Below are 26874 nucleotides of genomic sequence, written 5' to 3'. Positions count from 1 at the left end.
GTGATTCGGGGTAATTCATTTGAGGTAAATGTTCATGAAAATGGGGCGTGGAACTTGACCATTGACAAAGACGAGAAGGAACAGTCCCAGGCTGATGAAAGTGATAATGATGATATGGCCTCAGATTCAGACGAGGAGGATAAATTAAGTAACAGCCATGGTAATGATAAGAATGAAGCAAATGTTTTTACTGAAGAGGTCGTTCAGGAGACTGATTTTGAGAGTCAGTATGAGGAAAAGGGAGATACAATTGGTGAGAAGAGGATGAATGAAGAAACACTGCCTGAGGTGGTTAAACCAAATGGTAGTAGTACTAAGAGTTCCACTAAATCCAATAAAGACATTGGTAACGTAAGTAATGACTTAAAACTGAATGGGTCTTTATTCTGTGCTTTGGATAATATTGTTAACATGGGTCAAAAATTAGGAGTGGATGTCTCAGATTGCCAAGAAGCTTTTCATAATTTAATTGATCGTATTGGAGAACAGTGTGTGAATAAATGAAGATTTTGTCCATAAATGTTCGAGGGTGTAAGAAAAGGAGGAAACAAGTGTGGGTGAAAGATTTGTGCTCCAAAAATAATATTATGTTTTTGGGTATTCAAGAAACAAAAATGGCTCGACTAGAACATTTTCGGTTAAAAACGATGTGGGGAAATTTCAATTATGATTTCGCGTGTTCTTTATCAAGAGGTCGTTCGGGAGGCATCCTGTCCATATGGGACCCAAAAGTCTTTTTCAAGGAGCAGATATGGTGTGGGGATCACTACGTCATTGTTAAAGGTAGATGTACTCATGTTGATGGTGTTTTTTTTATCATTAACATTTATGGTCCACAAGATTTAGGGGAGAAGAATCGTCTATGGAATTTTCTAGCTGATTTCAAAGAAAGAAATGATGGGTATTATATCATGTTTGGAGATTTTAACGAAGTCAGAGAAGAAGCGGACAGATTTGGAACGAATTTTAATGCTATTGGGGCTCAACATTTTAATGATTTTATTAATAATGTTGGTTTGATTGATGTGCCGTTAGGTGGGAGGAGATACACATGGATGAACAAATCGGGCACAAAAATGAGCTTGATCGATAGATTTTTAGTCACACCTAATGTTGCAGATATTCTTCCTGAGGTAAAACTCGAAGCTTTTAACCGTGCTTGGTCTGACCATGTTCCATTGTTTTTTCATGTTGATAACAGAGACTTTGGGCCGATACCTTTCAAGGTATTTAGTTCCTGGTTTCAACGAGATGATTTCAAAGGGTTTGTGGAGAAGGCGTGGTTAGATGATGACATGAATGTTCCTTTTTATGACAAAATGCGCAGATTAAAACAGAAGATCAAATCATGGGTGATTAATAATAAACAACGGGAGAAGAGCTGTTTGACTAGGTTAAGGGACAGGATACATGAGATTGAGATTAAGATCGAAAACTCTTGTGCCTCTCTTGAGGAGTTAGACGAGAGGACAAAGAGTTATATGGAGATCGAGGAGATTGCTCGATATGAGGAGATGGATGCACAACAGAAAGCAAAGATTAACTGGGATATCGAAGGTGATGAGAATTCCAAGTTTTTTCATGGAATTATTAATAAAAAGAGACAGCATAGACAAGTTAATGGAATCCACATTGATGGTGTTTGGATATCTAATCCAACTGATATTAAGGCCGCCTTCTATAAATTCTATGCTAATCAATTCGATGCAGACACAAATGAAGTATTTATACCAAACATTACTCCTCCGAGATGCCTAAATTCGAATGATAGGGAGTGGTTAGATAGAGAAATAACGGAGGAAGAAATAAAGATAGCGGTTTGGGAGTGCGGTAATCATAAGGCTCCGGGACCGGATGGCTTTTCTTTCTTTTTCCTCAAATCATTTTGGGATTTAATGAAGAGTGATGTGGTGCGTGCAGTCAAAATGGCCTTTGATTCGAATTGTCTGAATAAAGGAGCATTGTCGGCCTTCATTGCCTTGATCCCAAAGGTGTCGAAACCAATTGTTATTAAGGATTTTAGACCCATTTCATTAATCGGTATGCTTTATAAGATTATTGCAAAGGTGCTTGAACATAGATTGTCCCGAGTTATAAATAAGATAATCAGCGATGTCCAATCGGCGTTCATAACAGGGCGTCAGATTTTAGATGGGCCTCTAATCTTGAGTGAAGTTATCGAATGGTATAAAAGGAAGAATCGGAAACTCATGATATTCAAAGTTGACTTCGAAAAAGCGTACGATTCGGTTAATTGGAAATTTTTGGATTATATGATGATGCGAATGGGTTTTGGTTCGAAATGGAGAACGTGGATCAAAATGTGCCTTAATTCAGCGAGGTCGTCGGTCCTGATAAACGGTAGTCCGACTGAGGAGTTTCCTATCAGAAAGGGACTTCGCCAGGGTGATCCTTTAAGTCCTTTTCTTTTTTTGATTGTGATGGAAGGACTACATTTTATGCTGGAAGAAGGCGTCGACTCGGGGTTGTTTCAAGGAGCATCAGTTGGTGCAGCTAACTTTAATGTTTCACATCTTTTTTATGCAGATGATGTAGTGATCGTATCGGAGTGGAACTCAATGAACATGTCGAACATTGTCCAGATTTTGAATGTTTTTTATCGTGCATCGGGGTTGAAGATCAACATGGAGAAATCAAATGTTTACGGAATAGGTGTTATTCCTTCGGAACTGGAAATTATGGCAACACAAACAGGTTGTTTAGCGGGCAATCTACCGTTCAAGTATTTGGGCTTACCTTTAGGCGCAAACATGAATTCATTGCATAATTGGGCTGAGTTAACAGCTAGGTTCGAAAAAAAGTTGTCATCATGGAAGGCGAATTTGTTGTCTTCTGGAGGTAGGTTGACACTCATAAAAGCTGTATTGGGAGGATTAGGCATTTATTTACTGTCCTTATTTAAGTGCCCTTCAGGGGTTTTAAAATGTCTAGAAAGTAGTCGAATGAGATTTTTTTGGGGCGGAGATTCAGGGAACTCAAAAATGGCATGGGTCAGGTGGGAGCAAATTCTTGCTCAACATGAAAAGGGAGGTCTAAACATTGGGAGTTTGAAAGCTTTCAATATGGCTCTTTTGTTAAAATGGAAATGGCGATTTTTGAATAAACCTGATATGTTATGGACACGGGCTATTAAAGAGATTTATGGTCGTGAAGGTATTGGCACGAATCACAGGCTACATAAGTCAAGCGTCTGGGGAAACATTGTTTCATCATGGAGTTGTTTGAATGACAAGAACATCATTCGTCATGACGTTTTTAAGAAGAAAGTTGGCAACGGTTTGAATTCAAGATTTTGGAAAGACGTGTGGGTTGGAGATACTTCGTTGGCTATGAGGTACAATCGTATTTTTAAACTTGATGCTAATGATGACTGCTTAGTTGCGGACAGGTTCGTTAATGGTGATTGGCAATGGAATTGGATTCGTCCGTTGCGGTCATGTCGACATCTTGCTGAAGTTGAAGATTTGTTGACTACTGTTTCGCATTTAGTGCTAACCGAACAGGAAGATACATGGGTTTGCTCATTAACGACTGATGGGTGCTACAAAGTTTGTACAGGTAGAAAGATTTTTGATGACATTACGTTACCAACGGCTCAGGTGGCGACTAAATGGGTATCAATTCTACCGCGCAAAGTCAATATTTTTCTGTGGAGGGTGGCTCTCGATAAGCTCCCAACACGTCTCAATTTGTCAAAAAAAGGGTTGGAGATTCAACAAATTAATTGTCCATCTTGCTCTTATGCTATTGAGTCTTTGGATCACACTTTGTTTGGTTGCCCAGTTGCTAAAGAGGTGTGGTCAAGGATTCAAGTGTGGACGAATGTTGGTATTCCTTCGTTCGACTCATGGTTGCTTTGGATAGCTTGGTTGGATGCTTGGTCGTGTTCGAGAAAACAGATGGATCATGCGTACGTCATTGGAGCAGCATATATGTGGATTATGTGGCGGTTCAGAAACGGGATGATTTTCGGTACTCAAAAAATGAAGAAATGTGATCTTTTTGATTCTATATGTAATTTTTCATTTTCTTGGATTAGATATAGAAGCAAATGTAATTTATCTAGGACCGTTTGGTTTCATAATCCTTTGTAAATCTTTGTTTTGTGCGCCTCTTCTAGCGACTTGCTAGGTTGAGGTTGTTTATAAAATGGCTGTTCGAAAAAAAAAATAAGGTATCTTTAATGAAGTATATTTTTTATTTTATTTGAATTTAACATTTAAATTTAATATTTAATTTAATAGTCATTAAGTTAATTTAATGTTTATCATTTTCATACATAAATTAAATTAAATGAAATATAATTATGATATCTAAAAAATACGAGTTGGGTACCACGACTCCATGAGGCACGCGTAAGTAAGTAAAACTCCATAAATAAAAGAAATATGTTACGGAGTACAAATACGCGATGAGATGATGATATATTTGGCACAAGTGATCCACATACATAGATTCTCCCCAAACCTCCTCCAACTTTAAATTGATCGAATAAAATTTCTTTTCCTTTTTTTAAAACAATAATAAAAAATAAACTCTAAGTAAATTTAAAATTATAATACTTTACTGTATATGATATAATAATAATAATAAAACTTTAAAAAGATTTACAAAAATCATAACAGCAGCCCAAATCATCGGTTTTTATTCCGAAACTGTGCAGTTTTGTTCAGATTTTCCCCCATAAATTTCTTTATTTTCTTCTTTTTTTTCCTACGTGACCCTTTTTATTATTTTGGATGACAATCGGTGGCGCCACTACTAACCCCACCGCTACCACTACCACCGCCACCACCAGTCCAAGAACAAGGACGCACTCAACCTACCGGCGACGTGTACCAGAATCAATGTCTGACAGCGGTCATACTGACTCATCAATAACTGAAAACCCAATTGGGTGTCAATGCAATACTTACTTAGATTATGTATCCGAAACGACGGTTAATTGTGTAGGATGTTGTACCTCCACCACCTGTACCTGTCATCACCACCACCATAATCATATTAATTACAGCAATTATTTTTTTGTCAGAAAAGGGTCGTCGCCGGAGAGACGGAAGTCAATGAGAGTTGGGTGGCGTAGTAGTAGTACAAGTGTGTTTGGAATTGTTGTTATGATTTTGGTGGTTTTGACGGTTATTATGAAAGTTGGGATCATCCACATGCATAATACTCCTCCTCATGCTGATATCGATGATGGAATGTTGTTGATTTTGAGGGATTATAAACACGATTCTGTTCATAAGGCTCACAGACTTTTATCAGATATTCATCATCATCATTCATCTTCTTCAATGCTGCTTCTGCCCATCAGAGTAACTCAAAATTACTCAAGCCATCCTACCCCTGTAAATGCCTTTTTTCTCTATTTTCTATTTAAACTGTCGCAAATATTTCATAAAACTCTGCTCTAAAAACTTAATCATGGTTTTAAGCTTTGAGTTTTTTTTTTTTTTTTTTTTAACTTTCTATAGGAATTAAAAGTTTGTTCTCAATCCATTGTGGCAAAAGTTTTAAAATTTTGATTACAAAAACATAAATTTCATGGTTTCAGGCTATTTTCTGGATTTTTTGGATTCATTTAAGGAATTAAAAGTTAATTTTTTGGCTTCATTTAAGGAATTAAAAGTTAATCAATTAAAAGTTTGTTACGGAGAAATTTTTTTAATAGGGCTATACTAGTAATACCATTTGTTTATTTGACTTATTCATTAATCGCTTATGTTTATATTTTGTGTTGAGGAAAAAAGGAGGGCAAAGAAATACAGAGTACTCTTCCTCGTAGAATTTGACTTTTTGACCAAATTAATCTTCTAGCCAAATTGGGTTTCTTTCATTATCTAACCTTTGTGATTCTTCCATTACAAAAGTTTACCGCAATTACTACTTTTTACCCCTTCTACTATCTAATTCTTCTCTCATTTGATGCCAGAAAGTGGATTTTTATTTACTGTCGTTATATGCAATTTATTACTATATTATTATTATTATCATTTATTATATTAAAATATATTACAGTGTTGGTGAATTAAGCTGTGATTTCTTGTTTGTTTCCCACAGGTTGATGACATTTGGATGAAACCAAACACCCAGGATTATCATCAATGCATTGTTAGACCAAAGAACCGAATAAGTTAGTCCAATAATTGATTAGCTTCTTGTTTTCATCACATACATGCTTCACCATTGGTATCGAATCGTAACTTGACATGTCGCATTCTCTAATGTATTTGTTTTTTATTACATAGAGACAAACTCAGCTACAAATGGGTATATTCTTGTTCATGCTAATGGTGGATTGAATCAAATGAGAACTGGGGTGAGTTGTCATTCCAAAGATTATTATACAGTTCCATGCAACACATTTGACCACATCTCTTAGCTACAAGAGTTATTGAAATGCTATTTTTTTTTTGTGTGTGTTATTATAATAAAATAAAATAAAATAAAATAAATCGTGTTTTTTATATCCATAAAGACAATTAATGACTAAGTTAATAATTAATATGATGTCAGATATGTGACATGGTTGCAATTGCCAAGATAATGAATGCTACTCTTGTTCTTCCTTCTCTTGATCATCAGTCCTTTTGGACCGATCCAAGGTATATATGGACTATCTAGTCTACTCACGTACGTACATTCTGTAAATTTAGTTATATCTATGCAGTACTGAAAAAGCTTTACTCCGCTTTATTTTGGTATTGTATATCCTAATGAAAAACAATACATTGTTATTGGAGTACATACCTAGCTAAGTCGGTCACTGCCTGGAGTAGTAACATATATAGGGCCTTGTTAATTGCTTTTACGTACGTACAGTGATTTCAAGGAAATCTTTGATTGGAGGCATTTCATGAATGTATTAAAGGATGATATCGAGATAGTAGAATCTTTACCACCTGAATTCAGGCGTACAAAGCCGCATCTTAAGGCTCCTATCTCGTGGTCAAAGGTATGTATGCATGTATAGATTCTTTTACAAGCTAGTCTAGTTTGACTTAAAGGGAGAAATTGGAAAATTTTGGTTTAATTTAGTTGTGTGTATCGATCGATCGAATGCACGCAGGCTGGTTACTACCGAAGGGAGATGACATCATTATTGAAGCAACACAAAGTAATCGAGTTCACGCATACTGATTCAAGACTTGCCAATAATGGACTTGCCCCCTCTTTTCAGAAGCTTAGGTGTCGAGCAAACTATGAGGCTCTTCGTTACTCTGAGGAGATTGTAGATCTCGGGAAAAGGTTGATTGATAGACTTAGAAGCAAGGGAGAACCCTATATCGCTCTTCATTTGAGGTAAATATCCCAATCTTGCCTTTTAGAAAATTCAATTGTTATTAGACCACTCCAAATCATGACATCCTTCCTCAGCGCTACATCAGAGCTTTCTCTCTCCGCTTCCTCACTACTTCCTCCCATGACATTCTCATAACACACCACTACCAACCATGACATCATTTCTCACATTTTATTATTTATTAAATAATTACGGTTACAACTTTTTAAGTATTGGGTACATATAAATAGAGTATAACACAAGGAGAGAGAGATTCGTCATAGAATATGCAATTTGAAGACAAATTGCAGGGCGAAGTTTGAGGACGGGTCCATGGCATAAGTGAGGGCGGGGGAATGTCAATGGAGCCCTCGAGGAAGTTGGCTGAGGGCGGGTCATAGCACAACCGTTAGGAATGGTCTTATTGTGATCTTTTTGTAACTCTGTAAGATATATACTGTAGTAGTATTTTGATATATGCCTGTCTGTAACAAAATTTCACCTTAAAGTAACCACGGTACTATATTGCCATTTTGTAGTTTACTAGTAGTAAAATATACATACCCAGTTCAATAACAAGGAAGAATTAGTATAGTTATAGTTATGTCAAATGTAGCTAGTACTTTTCAAAATCAACTTTAAGAGCCGAGAGTTGGATCCATCGAAAGCTACATGACAAGCACTTGAGCGAGCCTGCCTAATTAATTTCATAAACCATGAGTGTCATCATAATTAAATCCAAATTAGAAGCATTTAATTAATTAACGATGTGTTATGACGCACGCATATATACATGCATGTCTGTAATTAATTAAGGCTATGAATTCCAAATAATTAGTTGTTTGAGATGGTCGGTCGGCTGGTAATTATTTGGTGCAGGTATGAGAAGGACATGCTTGCATTCACTGGGTGCAGCTACAATCTGACAGTAGATGAGGCAGAGGAGCTAAGAGTGATGAGGTACAGTGTGAAGCATTGGAAAGAAAAGGAAATAAATAGTAAAGAAAGGAGACAACAAGGGGGTTGCCCAATGTCCCCTAGAGAGGCTGCCTTGTTCCTTAAAGCCATTGGGTACCCTCCCAACACTAATATTTACATTGTTGCTGGTGAAATTTATGGGGGGAATTCAACCATGGATGCCTTCAAGAAGCACTACTCAAACGTGTTTTCTCATACCACACTTATGACTCAACAGGAGTTGGATGTGTTTAAGGTGCCGGAGTATCAAAATCGTCTTGCTGCAGTCGATCACATTGTGGCCCTTGAGAGTGATGTCTTTGTTTATACATATGACGGGAATATGGCAAAAGTAGTCCAAGGCCATAGGAAGTTTGAAGGCTTTCGTAAAACAATCAGCCCTGACAGGTATATATACTATATATACAAGTATTGTTATTTTTATTTAATCTGAAATTCTAATTAAATTAATACTTAGCAGATACAAATAAGCAATTAAGCTACAATAATTAATTAATTAAGATGTTTATAATTAAATTAATTTCAGGCAACAATTTGTGAAATTGATAGATGGGTTGGATAAAGGAGTGATTTCATGGGGGAGTTTTAGGTCGCAAGTAAAAAAGATTCATAAATCACGGGTAGGTGGCCCATATCAAAGGAAGGTTGGGGAGTCTCCAAGAGCGGAAGAGAATTTTTACGCCAACCCATTTCCAGGATGTATTTGCACTAACCGATCCAACCTCAATTAATGTCAAACCCGCCACGCCAGTTGTACGTACATACGTACGCACGTAGTCACCCACACCTCACAAGCTAGCTAGCTAATTACCTGCGTTCATGCGTACGCGGTATGTATTTCTGATATATATTTTGTATAGTACGTATATATAGCATTCATACACATACACGGCCTGGCCACTCTTAATTGGGTGGCCTGCCACATCACGTACTATGCTAAATTTTTGTTTCTCTTATCGTACTTGATATAGTAAAGTATATAACTGTAAATTTTGAAATGGGAGCATCATAAGCTCGCTGAAGCTTATGGACTAGAGCAGGAGCTGAAGCTTATTTTTAAAGCTGGTAGCTGGAGCTTATTATTTTTTATAAGTGTTTGGTAAATTAGCTGAAGCTTATATTCTTGTTCATAAGCTCTAATTTTTTTCATAAGCTACTACAAGTAGGTTATTTTTTTAAGAGCTAATGATTTTCATAAGCTCTACTTTTTATGTCTATCAAACAAAGCTTATGACTTGGAGCTTATTAAAATCATAAGCTCAAACTCCCATAAGCTCTCATAAGTTCCAATAAGCTGGTGTGCCAAACACACCCTATATATAATTTATATAGCGATATATGGTTAGGGTGTGTTTGGATGAAACTAGCTGGAGCTGGAGCTTGTAGCTGGAGCCGGAGGTTATGGACCAGAGCTGGAGCTAGAGCTTATTTTTGAAGCTGGTAGTTGGAGCTTATTATTTTCTACAAGTGTTTGGTAAACTAGCTGAAGCGTATTTTCAAATTCATTAGCTCTACTTTTTTCATAAGCTACTAGAAGTAGCTTATTTTTCTAGAGTTTATGATTTTCATAAGCTCTACTTTTTATTTCTACCAAACAAAGCTTATTACTTGGAGCATATTAAAATCATAAACTCAAGCTCCCATCAACTCTCATAAGCTTCCATAAGCTCTTGCGCCAAACACACCCTATATATATAGGGAAAATGTGATCGACTAATACGTTATTAAGGATGGTATTTAGGGTTAATGTGAACACCCAGGACTCCAACGGTGCACAAATATTTTTTATTCTTTGTTCGAACTCAAATTTGTAGAACAAAAAGTGTTTGAACGCAGTGTATTTTTTTCCGAACTTAGTGTAGAATGTTCGAACTCAGAAAATAAGGAAAAAATGTAGAAAAACAACTATTCGAACACAATGTATTTTTTTGTTGGAACTCGGAAATTCTAGAACGAAAGAGTATAGAATAAAAAAGAGTTTGAACACATTCGAAAATTGTTCGAATACACCCTAAAATTGTTCAAACTCAAAATCGGAATGTAGAACAAAATTCTTTCGAACACACCCTAAAAATGTTTGCCTTTAATAAAAAAACGTGGTCCGAATTGAGAGTTCTGATTTTCATCAATAATTAGTTCTCATTATAATTATTATATTATAATATCATTATATATACGGTATATAATACGGAGTATATGAATATGGACGATGATGTGACAAAATGCCAATGACTTATAGCTTCATATCATATCCGCGCGTGATTGGAGTTAATTAGGAGCATGTATGGGTCCACATGGAGATGGAGTTGACCGGGGAGCCTCGTAGCTATAAAACAAACAACAAACAAATAAAGTTACACAAAAACATTCTGTTTGAGTAGTTCCACCTTTTTCCTCTGTACTGCGATGTTATGGCCATCGATTTTCCGATCAGATCGTCGCTCCTTTTTCGTCAATCTTCGCCGCTGATTTTTTTACACAAAGCTTCTTCAATTATTTCCGGCAACTGATCTAAAAATGCTCCCAATCCCTACCTCCCCTTTCACCCCCAATCCCCCACCGCCACCAAAGAACACCGACGGTCACCACCACAAACCGCCACCTCCACCCTTCACCTCCAACAACGACAGCCATCTCCCACCACCGCCACCTATACCCGCCGTCAACAATCACAATAACCCTACAACAACCTCCCCTTTCACCCCCAATCCCCCACCGCCACCAAAGAACACCGACGGTCACCACCACAAACCGCCACCTCCACCCTTCACCTCCAACAACGACAGCCATCTCCCACCACCGCCACCAATACCCGCCGTCAACAATCACAATAACCCTCCAACAACTACTGCAGCTGAAGAAAGTGTATGGGTCGAGGTCACCCGAAAAAGACGATCTACATCCATCTCAAAACACAAGAGCAACTCTAACCATCCCTTCTTGCACGATCCCAACATCATACCTAATACCTCCATCTCCCAGGCGAAGGATCTGATCAAAAAATATGGATCTGGCCATCAAACCTATCAATCGCCGATTAAGATTAATACCCCAAAATCACATCAACACAACTCAAACCTACCATCGAACCTCACCTCTTTTATGTTTCACAATTTTCCAGAACACCTAAACATCGCTGGACTTTGGAATATCTTCAGACCATTCGGTATCGTTAAGGAAGTTTTTGTTCCCTTCAAAAAGCTTAAAAGTGGCCAACGATTTGGGTTTGTTCGATTCGAAGATGTCAATGACAAAGAATTCATGGCAAGAAAACTAAACACCATTATTATCGATGGAAATCACTTCAAAGTTTTTATTGCCAAAGAGAGAAACTCAAAGCAGCAAACTCAAAACCCACTGCCGACTAAACCTAGACCCTTCAAAAAGATCTTCATGAACAACTCTTACGTGGATGAGAGGCTCTTCAAAGAAGTAATTATCGACAACCCAACTATCCATCAACAAGGGCAGGAAATAAAATCAAAAACAAAAAGAGTAACTCAAGCAAAGGATTGCGAAACCAACGTCAAATATCTTGAAAACGCCATCGGTGGTGTGGTCAAGAAGATTGAAACACTTGAATGCATTGAAGAAGTCTGCATTGCAGCGGGTTTACACGACTGTAACATTAAGTATTTAGGTGGAGTCTCTGTGTTACTAATCTTAAACAACAAGGCAGTGGTTACCAATATTTTGGAGAATGAAAATCATCCCATTCGTGATTGGTTGGATTCCCTTAAACCTTGGAATATCCAGGATAGCCCCCCGGGTCGACTCACCTGGGTCACGATCACAGGCGTCCCAACGATATGCTGGAATGAAAACACTTTCAAATCAATTGCTTTATGGTGGGGAGAACCCCTCGACACACAAAACTGCAACCTTTTAGAAGCTAAGAATCTTGTTAAAGGTAAAGTCCTCATCAAAATTTGGGATCCAATGATTGTTAGTGGGTATGTCAGACTATTGGTAGGCACTCAACTCGTCTATGTCCATGTTATCGAAGATACTAACGACATTGTGGAAATTGTCTCGGATTCGGATTCATACACGTCGGATGATACTTCCAACTCTAGTGAAAGTGATGGTTACACGTCTAGTAACGATGATGGGATAAAATCGGTGAACGATTCCTTCCCGCCCCTAAATCCAGAATCCGATAACGTCAACATTGAAGGTCATGGTTCTTTTTCTGATTGCAACAGTCATACTCCGGCACCGGTCGAAACAAAGCACAATAAAGGTGGAACAAACGGTTTGTCTTCCGAATCAAAACGCCTCAAAACTAACAAGATTTTTTCACAGAGCAATAAATCCCCTCATGTTCCCGATACCTTCATTAATGTCGAGAATAACGGTAACCAAAATACCCCTGACCCTTCAACTATTTTTAACACGGTGACGAGCCCAATCAATACCTCCAGGCCCATTACTCCCCCTAAACCCAATTCACCTCATCAACCCTCTAGCCCAATTCCTGAGCCCATTACTACACCAAAGTCTACCCAACCCATTATTAATATCCCGGATCAACCCGAAGCTAATCCCAGTAATGATATTCACAATCCCATTTCAACTGCCGAACCTATCCCCGATCCAAACTCAGTTAACCCAACAATCCCTAATCCCAATCCCGAGCATAACTTAAACACTGACACTGTTTTGGCAACCAACGCTGCATCAAACCAATCACCAATTATTGACCTTGATCTCCAAAAGCTCTCAGATGCTTTCAACTCTATCAAGAAACTCCCTACCAACAATCGAAAGAAATTGAAAGATAAAAACACATCATCGAAACACATCAATGAAGCTTCTTCCAATGGTCTCTCTCGTTCCAGGAAAGGTAACTCTTCGGGATCCATCGGCAGCCTCAACCATAAAGAGCTCGGAAAAGAGATCGGCATTCGTTGGAAAGCGGATCAACATTGTTGATCTACCTCCAACCCTCGGTAAGTCATTGTTTTCATAATGAATATCTTATCTCTTAACATTCGTGGTATTGGACAGGATGATCGAAAGGATTGGATTCAAAAACTCTGTAGACAAGAAAAACCACAGGTGCTAGCACTCCAGGAAACCAAGTGTGGTGAGATCGAAGACAAAGTAATAGAGAATTTTTGGGGTTCTGAAAACTTCAAGTACATACAAAAACATGCAGTAGGTTTCTCGGGTGGGATGTTGTTAGTCTGGAACACTGATGTTTTTAATGTCAATCAAGCGATCGAAGGCGAATTCTTTTTAACTATCAAAGGACATTGGAAAGGTATCGATGAAGAAATAGCTTTTGTCAATGTCTACGGACCACATAACACCGCCAAGAAGAAACTAATGTGGGAAAGTTTAGAAAATCTTCTCAACTTTAAAGACATGCCTTGGTTACTTTGCGGGGATTTTAACGAGGTTAGAGGTTTAGACGAAAGATTAAATTGCGACTTCAACAAACCCTGGTCGGATATGTTCAACGATTTCATCAATAAGTGCTGTTTAATTGAAATACCTCTTGGCGGCCAAAAGTTCACGAGAATCAGCGGAGACGGTTTAAAATTCAGTAAGTTAGATCGTTTCCTTGTCTCCAGCAAGTTTCATAATATCTGGCCAACTCTTTTCGCAAACACCTTGGATAGATTCACCTCCGACCATTGCCCAATAATTCTCCGAGACCGAATCATCGACTTTGGCCCAAAGCCAATTAGAGTATTCAACGCTTGGCTCGATGATAAGGGTTCGGTGGAAGTCATTTCAAATGCATGGAATTTACATGTCGGTGGTAACCGTGGTGATTGCATACTTCGAAATAAGCTAAAAAACGTGAAAAAAGCACTCAACGATTGGAGCAAAACAAACTTTGGTAAACTCGATATCGAGATCCAAGAACTAGCAGATTCGGTTAGCGAGTGGGAAAAGAATGCTCAGATCAGAATTTTATCTCAAACCGAGAGGGATACGTGGTTGAACGAACGTAAAGCATGGATTGAAAAAGAGAAAATCAAATGTAAAATGCTTAAACAAAAAGCCCGCATCAAATGGTCCCTTGAGGGAGACGAAAACTCAAAGTTCTTCCACAATTACGTCAAAAGGAGAAACACGAAAAATAATATTTTCGGCATTTCAATTAATGGTTGTTGGTCGGAGGAACCAAACGCAATTAAAGATGAAATCTTCAACCATTACTCGAACATCTTCAAAGCTAATAATGATTCTTCATGCTCTTTCAACCTTCAATCAAAGATCTTAAACGACAATGATAATGAGATGCTCGAAAACCCCTTTAGTGAATCCGAGATTTGGGAGGCAATTCGTTGTTGTAGTAGCTCTAAAGCACCCGGTCCGGACGGTTTCAATTTGAAATTCTACAAAAAATATTGGTGGTTAGTGAAGAATGATGTAGTTAACGCTTTCAACTGGTTTTGGTCAAATATGGAATTCTCCAAGGGGTGTAATGCTTCCTTTACCACACTCATCCCCAAAAAACATAACCCGCTAACCCCCAGTGACTTTCGCCCCATTAGCCTTATCGGGTCTTACTATAAAATTGTGGCAAAAGTTCTTTCAAAGAGACTCGAAAAGGTTATCCATAAACTCGTAGGTTCCGAACAAAGTGGATTCTTGAAAGGAAGATTTATTCTCGATGGGGTTCTCATCGCAAACGAAACTATCGATGAACTCAAACGACAAAAAAGAAAAGGTTTCATTTTCAAGATAGATTTCGAAAAGGCTTTTGATTGCCTAAAATGGGACTTCTTGATGGAAACCATGGAGAATATCGGGTTCGGTAATAGATGGAAAAAATGGATCTTCGCATGCCTTAGCTCCGCCTCAATATCCATTCTCGTTAACGGATCCCCAACCCGTGAATTCACCCCGGAACGAGGTGTTAGGCAAGGTGACCCACTTTCCCCCTTTTTATTCATAATTGCGGCGGAAGGTTTAAACCTCCTTGTAAAGCGTGCCATGTTGTCGGGGCATTTCAAAGGGATAGAAGTCGGTAAAGAAAAAGTCATAATTTCGCACTTACAATACGCCGACGATACCATCTTTTTTGGTGAGTGGTACCGTCACAACATATTGAACACCATGAAAATTCTCAAGTGCTTTGAAGATCTCTCGGGTCTAAAAGTTAACTTCCATAAAAGCAATCTATTCGGTGTTGGTGTTTCGAATGGGGACTTGGAAAGTATAGCTCTAAGAATCGGATGTAAAGCGGGTGATTTTCCTTTTACCTACTTAGGTTTACCCATAGGAGTTAAGATGAACAAACCCACTCATTGGCTTCCGGTGGTGGACAAATTCAAAAAGCGACTCGCGGAGTGGAAATCAAAAACTTTATCTTTCGGAGGTCGGCTCACATTGGTAAAATCCGTTCTCTCTAGTCTTCCACTTTATTACTTTTCACTCTTCAAAGCCCCGTCCTCTATCTTAAAACAACTTGAATCGCTTCGTTGTAATTTTTTCTGGGGCGGGTCCGGGTCGGGTAAGAAAATATGTTGGGTTAAATGGGATGACACTTTACTACCTTACGACTCGGGAGGTTTAGACATTGGATCGCTTTCCGCCAAAAACCTAGCCTTGCTAGGAAAATGGTGGTGGCGGTTCAAATCGGAACCTTGCTCACTTTGGACTAAAGTGATTTCTAGTATTTACGGTAGGGACGGTGGGCTTGTCACTAACGACTTTTGCAGGTTTAAGAAACTCGGTGCCACTTGGTTTAACATCATCAATATCACTAAGGATTTCGAGAAAGCTGGATGGGATTTTTCGCATATTTTTTGCAGGTTTCTAAAAGATGGAAAACGCACAGCTTTTTGGCACGACCGTTGGCTTGGGAGCTTCATTCTGAAAGAAAAATACCCTCGATTATTTGCACTTGATACTGATAAAAGTTGCACCGTCTTCGATCGGGTGGACTTAGCTGGGTCATCCTTTTCATTCAATGGCAGTTGGCTCCATTCTCCAAGGGGCAGAAGCGCTAGCGATATGGAGGAGCTATCAAGTTTGATCGAGAACTTTACTCCACCTCAGAATACTAATAACGTTACCGAAGACTCGTGGCTTTGCACCCTAACAGATTCGGATAACTCTTTCACCAAACAAGTTTCGGCAAACTTAGACATGCTTCGTCTCCAACCTTCAACTGTAAAACCACCTACAAAACGCAACAGATCTGTCCCATTAAAAGTTGAACTTTTCGTTTGGCGAGCAAAACTTCATCGACTTCCAGTTAAACTCGAACTTGACAAACGTGGTTTAGACCTCGGTTCGGTTCTTTGCAATATCTGCCAAGACTCGTCCGAGACAACCGAACATATTCTTGCCACATGCCCCCAGGTTAAAGCTATATGGTTGGATTTTTACAAATGGTGGAATTTTTCTCCCCCGGCAGAACTAAACGTCGCGGATTTATTTTCAAGTAGCTGCAGCTCCAGTCTCTCATCGATAGGTTCAAAAATATGGGAAGCCACCAAGTGGGTCTGCGGTTATTCTATTTGGAGATATCGCAACCTAAAAATCTTTCAAAACCAAATCTGGGACATACCTTCAATTCTAGCGGATATCCAACTTTCATCCTTTAAATGGATTTCGGGTCGAATAAAGAAAGCTCAAATTCAATGGTCACAATGGCTCATTAACCCGAGCTCGTATTGCGTTGTTACATCAAGAGTGGGCATTGGCTAATACCCCACAGCATCCCCTATGCTTCTCGTGGCTAACCTTCTATAAGGCAAGATCTTCAGGGGTTAAACGGGCCTTGGAGTTTATGCTTTGTCGCTGCTCGATCAGCACTGTGTACTACTTCGTGTCCCTACTCGATTCGTTGAGTCCCCTCTCCTGGGGGTTTTACTTATAGTCGGTTTTTAATGCCATTTGTCTAGTAGTTATAATCGTTGGATGTTTGTTACTTTTCGGGGATGTATAATGTACATATATTTATATATTAATAAAATTATTTTGCCTTTCAAAAAAAAAAAAAAAAATAAAGTTACACAAAACACTAATTATACAAGACTCTCGCACAATCACGAAACACATCCGGAATACAACAACTAACCAATAAGACATGAAACCAAAGGCAACTAAAACCAAAACAACCAACCACACCTAAAACAACGAGAAAACAACTAAACCACAAGAAAACTGACCCCGCAACTTACGCATAGCTTGTCCGCCGCAAGTGAAGTTTTCTTACTCTTCTTACACGGCTTAAGAAGCTTTCCATCAACATGATCCAAATTCATCGTGTTCCCCGCTCTTTATAAGAAAGAGGGAAGTTTAGCGGACCCAGGTTTGAAGGAATTCAAAGTGCCAAAATTAAGATCAAATTCGACAAAAAAATCTCCAACTTATTCACTAGTAAAGTACATTCGATCTGTTTCCCCAAACGTGACATGTTTTTTTAGAAAGTTTCCTTGTATTCTCGGTGCTGATAGGCTCTTTCATCTTTCATTAGTGTCTTGGTTTTTATAAAGTTTGCGTAATTTCAGGAAAAATGGAGATGGAGGTTTCATGTGGTTTGGTAGTTTTCATTTTAGGTTACCAAGAATCATGTGCATATCTGGTTTAAAAGAACGGTTGGGGTGTATATGGGGGTGTGGTCTGAATTTGGCATCGTTCAACATAGAGATGGAGGTATAATGTGGTTTGGTAGTTTTCATTTTAAGTTACCAAGAATCATGTGCATATTTGGTTTAGAAAAACGGTTCGAGTGTATATGGGGGTGTTTGGTCTGAATTTGGCATCGTTCAACATAGTAATATACACATAAATAATTGAAGTATGTCGTGAGAAACGTATGTGGTGTGAAAGGGTTATTCTCGATAATATAATGAAGAACTCAGATGTGGACGAGGAAGATCTTGATGACTGCTCGTGCTCGTGCTCGTGCTCAGACTCAAACTCGGACTCATTGTAGGCTTTGTTTTGGGCTTCGAATTGTGTGGTAGTAGTTGTCGAATTGTCGGTTTGAAAATCATCCTCGAGTCTAGCCATGTTCGTGTATTTTTTTGGTATTAATTGTGGTGGTGTGTCAGTGTTGTTCGGTCTTACTGGTCGTGATTTTAGTCTAGGTCTGTCGTGGGTTTGGTTAGATCGTTTTTAGCATTCGGGGGTGTCTCTTGCTCGTGAATTCGTTGTATTGTTAGCTACTTGCTAGTTGTATTTACTTCCTTTTAATTATAATAAAATTCTTGCCTTTCGAAAAAAAAAAAAAATATACACATAAATAATAAATGTGATTTAATAAAAGGATAATTAAGTGAAGTATCATATAGTCACCGAAATAGCACCATTAACGTGTGTGTGGGTAGCATATGATCGCGAAGGTGATTAAGTTCCATCTTGGTGATGCCGATATCGCCGTTCGAAAAAAAGACTAATAATATCCTTTAACTTTTTTTGTTCTATTATATATATACTTGACATTTATAAAATGAATGTTGGGAAAGCAGAACCCGACGTTTTTGGCTGGACGTCATCCAGGAAAGCTGCCCAGAGAATGCAAAACTGCATTCTAGTTAGGTTTAAAGGCTTCTTGAAGCCATTCCATATGCTCTAAGAGAATAGTCACCAATAAAATCCATGTACAAAGTAGTTTAAATTAGACTACTATTATTATGTCAGGTATATACATTGTTGTAGAAAACGGCCGAGACGGCGTCGCAACAGTTTTACCATGCTACCGTTGCAACAGACCTCTAAAACGGTTAACGCTTAATAAACGGTCAACAAAGTAAAAAATTTTGGTCAACAACGGCCGAGGAGGTAAAAAATATGGCCGAGACGGGGTCTAGACGGATGTTGACCAATGTTTGACTTTTTAAATAAATTTCAATAATAAACATTTCAAACATAAATATTTCGAATTAAAGGCAAGTATCTATGTTCCTTTTGAAATATTTATGTTTGAAATGTTTGTGTTTAAAACAAGGTTGCAAAAGACGTGAGACGGGGGTCGAGACGGGCGTTGACCAAAGTTGACTTTTAAATTTATAAGTATATAAATGTATACATATTTTAAATCCAAAATTTTTAATTGATTAATCTGTACCCATAATCGCTATCACCGTTAATTTAATACAAAAAATTCAAACTAAAATACGACAAATTTGACCGATTTTACCGGCTTTCTGGCTTTTCTGAATTTTGACCGACTTTGACCCGAATTTTTCAACTTTGACCAGAATTTTGACCGTTAGCTGTCATATAAACGGTTTTCTTCGAGACGGGACGGACTAGTCACCAAACCGTCGCAACGGGCATCGAAACAGCTCGAGACAGGGTCTTTTACAACAGTGGTTTAAAATATATAAAAAGTCAACGTTTGTCAACATCCGTCTGGACGCCGCATTTTCCGTTGCGACGTTTTAAGGTCCCTATCGTCTTGACCCCGTATCGCGTCTTTTTCAACCTTGGGTATATATGTATCATTGGGTTACATATTTCTGATGAGTAATTAACACGTTAAACGGTCCAAAAGACATAGAGTATATTAACTCATAAAATTCCGCAAATCATGTTATACTAATAATAAACAATTAATATTTGTGCAATATATTTGACCCTAAACCTCCCTGATACATACTATTTCAGAATTAGTAACTACATCACAATACATTGGGACAGATCAATGTGATGTTTTGTACAACTCTTTATGTCAGGTATATATGTATCATCTTTTAACTTGAAGCCTAATCAACAAAAATTAGACCTTTAAGGCGTTAAGGTTTAAGTTTTAGTTTTGAATGAATGCCACTACACTAACGTTAAAGTAAAGTTACAATACAACCACTTGGTATAACCAAAGGTGGTTGAGCTTCACTTTACGAAGCCAGTTTGCTATGGATACACCTGGCTATATAACACGGAATATCAGATAGCTCAAACATGTCTTTCACTCATATAAACTGCAATCAAATGATCATAACATTGTACAATATTGAACTACATTTTGTTCACAATATTGCACAACCTTATAACTACAGACAAGCCTAAATTGGATCTAACCCCAGGACAGAATAACCATAATATAATACGGAGTACTCATTTACAAATCAAGGAAAAAAGTAACATCTAAACTAGCAATTAAAGAGTTACCTAATTCTCATTTGCAGAGGCTTTATCAAGAACAATCTGAAGTTTCTTGTGCTCATATTCTTGCAAGGATTTCACAGCAAACTCTTCAGGCACAACTGGCTGCCTATACCGATTCCCAAACAATGTAAACAAAAACATTATAAGGAATGTACCTAAAGAACCACAGCCAATTCCAAATATCAATGCTGCAAAAATCTTTATAAGACAATCACTTTCTTTAGAAACCACCTTTATCTGCTGCACTTTATTGAATTTCGCATTAACCAGATCCAGCGGCTCAGAATGCATCCAGTCAGGAGCTTGATATGCTTTAAATCTCCAAGAATCAACTTTGCAGGATTTTGACGAATTCCCATTCGATGAACTAAATCCCACAAAAACCCCTTCTTCATTATTTGGCCAAATTCTCAACAGATCAATTTGCACAAACAGGTGCGGATCAATAGGTCGACTGTTGCCAAATTTATTCAACCTAACCTCCAATCTTTTGGAGCCCGGTTGGTAATCGATCCAAGTTTGCATTTTTTCACCACCATTATCACTCACCAAATTGACAGATGACAAATTCATAACTTTGACAGACATGAATCCTGATGAATCAATGTCAATATGATGCTCAAATTCCACACTCAAAACATCAAGCTTTTTGTTACTACTCAAAAGGCCAGACGAGGAGGCATTATTATAGTCAAACACATGATTAAGAAGAGGATACCCATATGGAAAAACAACAAAGGATAAAAGACCACCGTTTGAGATGTAAAAAGTAGAGTAGGTAGAGATTGATACCAATTTCTTGGGGATTCCACCATAAATTTTGATGGGTTTTTTGTAAATTACTCTGCCAACGCTATAAGGCAATGGAGCAGTGAGCTGTAATGAGGAACCGCCATTAACAACCTTTGCATCTCCGTAAAGAGCAAGAAAGGTTACATTTTTACCAAAGTTTTCTAGAGAAAATGAAGTGTTTGAGTCGGCAATTAGAGATTTGAACAAAAAAGTAGTTAAAAAGGAAAGTGTAACGATGAAGGATATTGAGATTGAAAAAAACGCCATGACCTGTGATTTGGATGTTGTTAGCAGGAGACATATGATTATGAAGAAATCATAGTTAGGGTTTTTAGAAGAGAAGTAAAAATAAAAATAAAAATAAAAATAAAAATAAAAATAAAAATAAAAATGGGGAAGAGAGAAATCGGAGGGTGTGAGAATTAAATGTGGGTGGTGGGTCGTGTTCCAGTATTCTATTTAACTACTGGCAGGCTTCTCTGTTGCAATGCTTTTGTCTCTCCTTTTTTGGTTCAGTGTTTGTTTGACTGGTTGGTGTTTGTTGTTAAAAAAGAAAGAAGGGAGTGGGGTGGTGATGGGGGGCTACAATAACTTTACTATCATGCCCCCTCTGTCTTTCATTTGTATTGCAACTATCTACCCTCTGCTTTGGGATCTCTCTGTTGAATCACCATAATTTGATTAGGGTAATGTGAAATAGGTGCAACTGTTTTTCAAGACAATATGGTATGAATTTGTAGTCTTTTGCTTTCACAGATTTTGACTAGAAATAAAGTGAGTTTTCACAGTTAAACTGCCATATTGTGTTTTTACACATTTTTTTTACTGGTTTTTATGCATATTATTACAAATGTATGGGACCATCTACTTTACGTCTGTGGGTAAACTCGTGGGGTCTTCCTTTTTCGACTCGCCTAAATCTTATTCGTTCTCGTGTCGGACCGGGAAGTCTGTGAACCTTGCTAATGTCGATGGAAAGTTAGTAAACCGGGCTCGAGAGGGAATAAAGCTTCCCTTCATCCAGGGGCGAACCTACCCTTTAAGGTATGGGGTCCTATGACCCCACATAATTTTTTTATTTTTATTTTTATAATCTATACTCTAAACTGTGTAGGATACCACTAAATTTAAGTATAGGACCCCATATATATTCAGGATTTATAGATTTTTGAAGGTAAACGACCACTAAAATACCCTTCAAACATAATTTGTAATAGAAAAAAATTTCGGGACCCCATTAAATTTTAATCCTAGATTCGCCACTGCCTTCATCTCTTGCTTTGTTCTTTCGTGCTACGGTGTGATTGTTGGTTTATGGGGTCTTCATCTACTAGAGACATCGAACCAAGAACACCGAATCACTCCTCCACTTTTCTCTCAAAGTATCATTAGACACTGAATTAGACCCTGAATCCGATCACCACGATTCCTCGTGCTCTTATGTCCTTTGTTTAGCTTGTTTCGTGTTAGACGTTCCCGATTGTTGTTTTTGATTTGCTCCGGCCTGGCTCTCCTTTAGATAACCTTTTGGCTAGGTTAGTGTTAGGTTTGCTATCTAGATGTGAGGCTTGTCATGGTCCCCTTTATATTGTATAGGTTCTTTCATCGGTTGATGAGAGTTCCTTGATTTTATATGTTTTAATTGCTTTGAAAAAAAAAAATAGACGTTACACAAGGAGATGTATATGGAAGTTACCCAGTATTTTATTACTACTATTAATCTTCCTTTTCCTACTTCCAAAAACAAAATTTCTGTCACATGAGGATACAATTTACATTGTGCTCATTCACTTTCTGATAAAGCAGTGTAGTTTGATAAAAGTAAGAAAACCACAAAGGAACAGATTCCACTCTGCCACCCACAGTCAACTACGGGTGTGTTTGGTATACGAAACGATATTCATGTGATAATTGTTTGTGATCAAGTATATTTTTAAGTATATTTAAGCTTAATTTGTGTGAGGAATGAGATTTATGGTCGAATAGCTATCAACTCTACGATGAACGTGCAAATCTAGTTCGTCTAAGAATGATCGAGGGTGCTTAAGAGCTTCTCGCTGGTGAAATATGTAGAATACCCGGCCAACTAAATAATGTGGAGATAAAGATGAGAGTAAGCATTATACAACAACAACAAAACCAATATCACATGCGTGGTGTATAGCTCCTATTAATCGGGTCAACAGCAAACGTCAATTTATTGACGACTTGACTGCCATTTAAAGCCTAAATTGAATGTGCAGGATTTAAAAACCATGGAAATTTGATTCTATCATTTTCATGGCGTCTCATGTTTTATATTTTCTTTAAAAAAAAAATTTTAAAAAGTTTTCTACTTATTGGTCGGAGGTCCATTCGGAAGCAATCTCTTTATCCGCCGAAGAGATAGAGGGAGGACTTTCTTTACTTCTTGGAGTGTATCACTCCGGAGGTCCAATCGACGCTTATGTATGGTTTATACTAGAATATCCGACCATAAAATTAACGTGTAGATAATCATGAGATGGATATCCATTAACCCGCTTAATCCAATGGATATGGATATGGATGGATGAACTGAATGTAAATGGATATGGATATGGATATGAATGAAAAAAACTAAATGGATATGAATATGGATATGACGTCACCCGACCCATATCAGATCCATTGTCATGCCTACTAACAATTCTTCATGATTTTTAGTGTCATCTAATAATTATTTCATTTAATTGAGATTTACTTGGAGTTAGTGGAGAGCACGTCCGTAAGAGTTGACTAGACATTGTCGCGAAAATTGCTGGGGTCAAAGGGGTCGCTCCACCTTGTGGGGTCTAAGGATTTTCCTGCCAACGGATTTTCATGTCAAAACTCATGTCGTTTCATTTGGCGACTTTTCTGGCCAAATGAAGGATTACACCGTTTGGTTTTCGTAACCAACTATAATTGATTTTCATCCAAAAAAATCAGTTACTTGCTTTCAAAGTAACAAATTGATTTGTATTGTTCTTCTCCGCAGTCAAATCATGTTCTTGTCTTATTAATAGGATTCCGTGATACGTGAAGCTTGTAGAGTCAAAATACTTAATTGAGAAAGTGATTCGTACGATTTTCAAGAGCCAATTGAATCATCAATTAGAACCTTGTTTTCTTTCAATAATAGCAACATTTAAGGTCCTCAATGGGATTCGGTGTGCCCAAAACGCAATGAGTAGTGACGGAATTGAGATGCACCGTATAAATAATTACAACAAGTATGCAATACACATCATAACGAACCAGTTCTTGGGATCTTCAACTACAGCAGAAAATACCTCTTATCCATTCACATTTAATCACAGTCGGTTATGCTATTGAGTTTGAGCTATGACTTCTGACCTGAGCTAGTCTTTCAAATTAGGTACGTCCAGTGACTAAGTTCCAACTCTATGTTGATAAGAGAAAAGAAATTTGCTAGTTCATTACAGTCATTTATTTTTCTTCTTATAAAGCGGACTCATATTCTGTGATGACCCGGAAAATTTCGACTTATTTTGAACCAAATTCTCGATATGATTTAATGTTTCCGACACGATAAGCAAAGTCTGTAAAGTTGAATCTCAAAATTCTTGAACTATTCAAATACCCTTCGATTGTTCTCAACGATTCACGAACAATTATATGTAAATAGATACATATATATACTATAACTTGAAAACGTAAAAAAGTGTTAAGTAAATGATACTGTGCATTAAACTTATTGGTTTGATTATCTGATTGATATATTTAACTACGGAGTTAAAAGATTATGCCAAACGATTGAATTAAAAGATATTTATTGAGTCCCTTAAGGATTATGATATTATTACGGGTCTCTGTTGTGAGATCCACGTTAATTTGAGAAATCGTTCATTTTTAACGGTATTCGGAAAATGGTAAAGTGATAGATATATGAATAACGTGCGATGTGTATTTTATAACGTGTTTATTAATATTGAAATTATATATTTAACAATATGATAAGTTGGAATATTAACTTGGTCATAAAACATTTTGATTTAAAACATTATTATTAAATATACTTTGATAAATAACGAGACAATGATTTATAGAAGTAAATGACCAAAACACTCGAAAGTTTATGATACACTTTGAGTAATATAGTTTACTGATAATTTAAGTCTATATTTTGACAAAGGTACGAGTCACGAAACGGAAAGTGCAAGTTTTCTAAGCGTACGAAACAACGTTCGAAAAATCGGAACCGGGACATAAGTCGAGTGACGACGTACGATTTATCGGAACAAAAGTTATAAGTCCACTAAGCACGAGAATATAATATAATATATAATTTATTTATTTAAATTATATATATTATATTTAAATATGTCGACGAACTAGAAGTTAAATAAATTTGAGCTGGCACTGAGGCCCATGCGATCGCATGGCCTTTTGCCTTGATCCCCATGCGATCGCATGGGGTGGGCTGGTGGCTCAAGTCTATAAATTCGATCAGTTTTCTTCCGAAGTCTTTACCCATTTTCTCTCAATCTCTCTCTGTTATACATAAATATTATTATTATTATTATTATTATTATTATTATTATTGTTATTATTATTGTTAGTATTATACATAAAATACTACGACGAAGTCATGAGCGTGTCACTTTCAAAACTGGTTTTCGAGTGGGATAGAGCTAAGGAAACTATGGGTTATAGCTATGGAGGTTATGGGTGATATTCATGGGTACTGTTCGCAAATCAAACCTAGTGTTTATCATCTCTGTTGCATCTACGTACTTTCCTGCAATATTGAATCTCAATATTGATACGTGAGCATTCATATCTTATCTTTTATATATTAATAAGTGTATCCATGTCTAGTGCTCGAGTATATATATTTATGCATGCTTGTATGCTAAATTTCGTCGTTAGACAGTTTATGATAAATCACGAATTAAATACATATATTACTGATAAAAAGTATATGATATGCATGTCGTTGGAAAGCTGGCGAAAAATCAATAACTTTTCATTTAAAAATCGCGTAATTTCGGTGAACGAATTAAAAGTTATGATCAACTGAATTATGATTAACGTTAATTGAAATTGCTTTTGAATCTGCAATTGATATTTAAACAACTTGTTAATAAGATTGATAAAGTGAATACTTGAATATTACCAGCCGAGTAAATGAATCCTTATATAGGACACGTCTCGTTTTGTTAAACAACTGTCAAAATTGACTTTTTGAAACGACTTTGGATAACTTTTGTATGTCGATCTCGAGCATTAGGATTATGATACACTATGACCTGACCTAGCTTGATAGACATTTATTGACCAACATATGATCTCTAGGTTGAGGTCTACGGTTATTTTGCATTCCAAGTTTCGGTCTTATTCCGTTGAATTACTTTATATGCTGCTAAGGTGAGTTTATAGATCCCTTTTTAATTGCTTTTGCAATCTATATTTTTGGGCTGAGAATACATGTACTTTATTTTAAACGCAATGGACACAAGTACATACTTAATTCTACACTGAGTTTGAACCGAAAATTCCTTAGCTTTGGTAACTAGTAACTGCCGGTTATAAGAACTGGTGGGCGCGAGTAGTTGTATATGGATCCATAGGGCTTGACATCCCCGTCTGTTGCAGGTATAGAAACCCTAGCCTGAACTATAAAACAGACGTATGCTATTTTAGTTTAGTACACGTTGGTTTGCGTGTATTGTACATGTTGGTTGCATGTA

General features: G+C 37.4%; 2 protein-coding genes across 3 annotated transcripts; one reads left to right on the top strand and one right to left on the bottom strand.

The window, feature by feature from the left end:
• Positions 1-4868: 4868 nt before the first annotated feature.
• LOC139872676 (uncharacterized) lies at positions 4869-13216 on the top strand. Its single transcript, XM_071860609.1, has 9 exons — positions 4869-5369; positions 6082-6154; positions 6270-6340; positions 6538-6626; positions 6844-6976; positions 7091-7323; positions 8183-8668; positions 8808-8989; positions 12330-13216. Exons 1-9 carry the CDS (start codon positions 4869-4871, stop codon positions 13214-13216), a joined length of 2655 nt encoding a protein of 884 aa, XP_071716710.1.
• Positions 10470-21670, bottom strand: LOC139871697 (agglutinin-1-like). 2 transcript variants are annotated; one of them, XR_011766740.1, is made up of 3 exons: positions 20600-21670; positions 20372-20474; positions 10470-10607 (listed from the first exon to the last, which is right to left on the bottom strand). XR_011766740.1 is itself a non-coding variant. In XM_071859424.1 (2 exons), exon 1 carries the CDS (start codon positions 21425-21427, stop codon positions 20372-20374), a length of 1056 nt encoding a protein of 351 aa, XP_071715525.1. In that variant the 5' UTR covers positions 21428-21670; the 3' UTR covers positions 10470-10607. The 2 variants fall into 2 exon arrangements, 1 of the variants encoding a protein (XP_071715525.1); XM_071859424.1 differs by having other exon boundaries at positions 20372-21670.
• Between the last annotated feature and the right edge of the window lie 5204 nt (positions 21671-26874).

The sequence above is a fragment of the Rutidosis leptorrhynchoides genome, chromosome 10, assembly GCF_046630445.1.
Source record: "Rutidosis leptorrhynchoides isolate AG116_Rl617_1_P2 chromosome 10, CSIRO_AGI_Rlap_v1, whole genome shotgun sequence".
Classification (NCBI taxonomy): Eukaryota; Viridiplantae; Streptophyta; class Magnoliopsida; order Asterales; family Asteraceae; genus Rutidosis; species Rutidosis leptorrhynchoides.
This window is presented reverse-complemented; position numbering and strand designations above follow the sequence as displayed.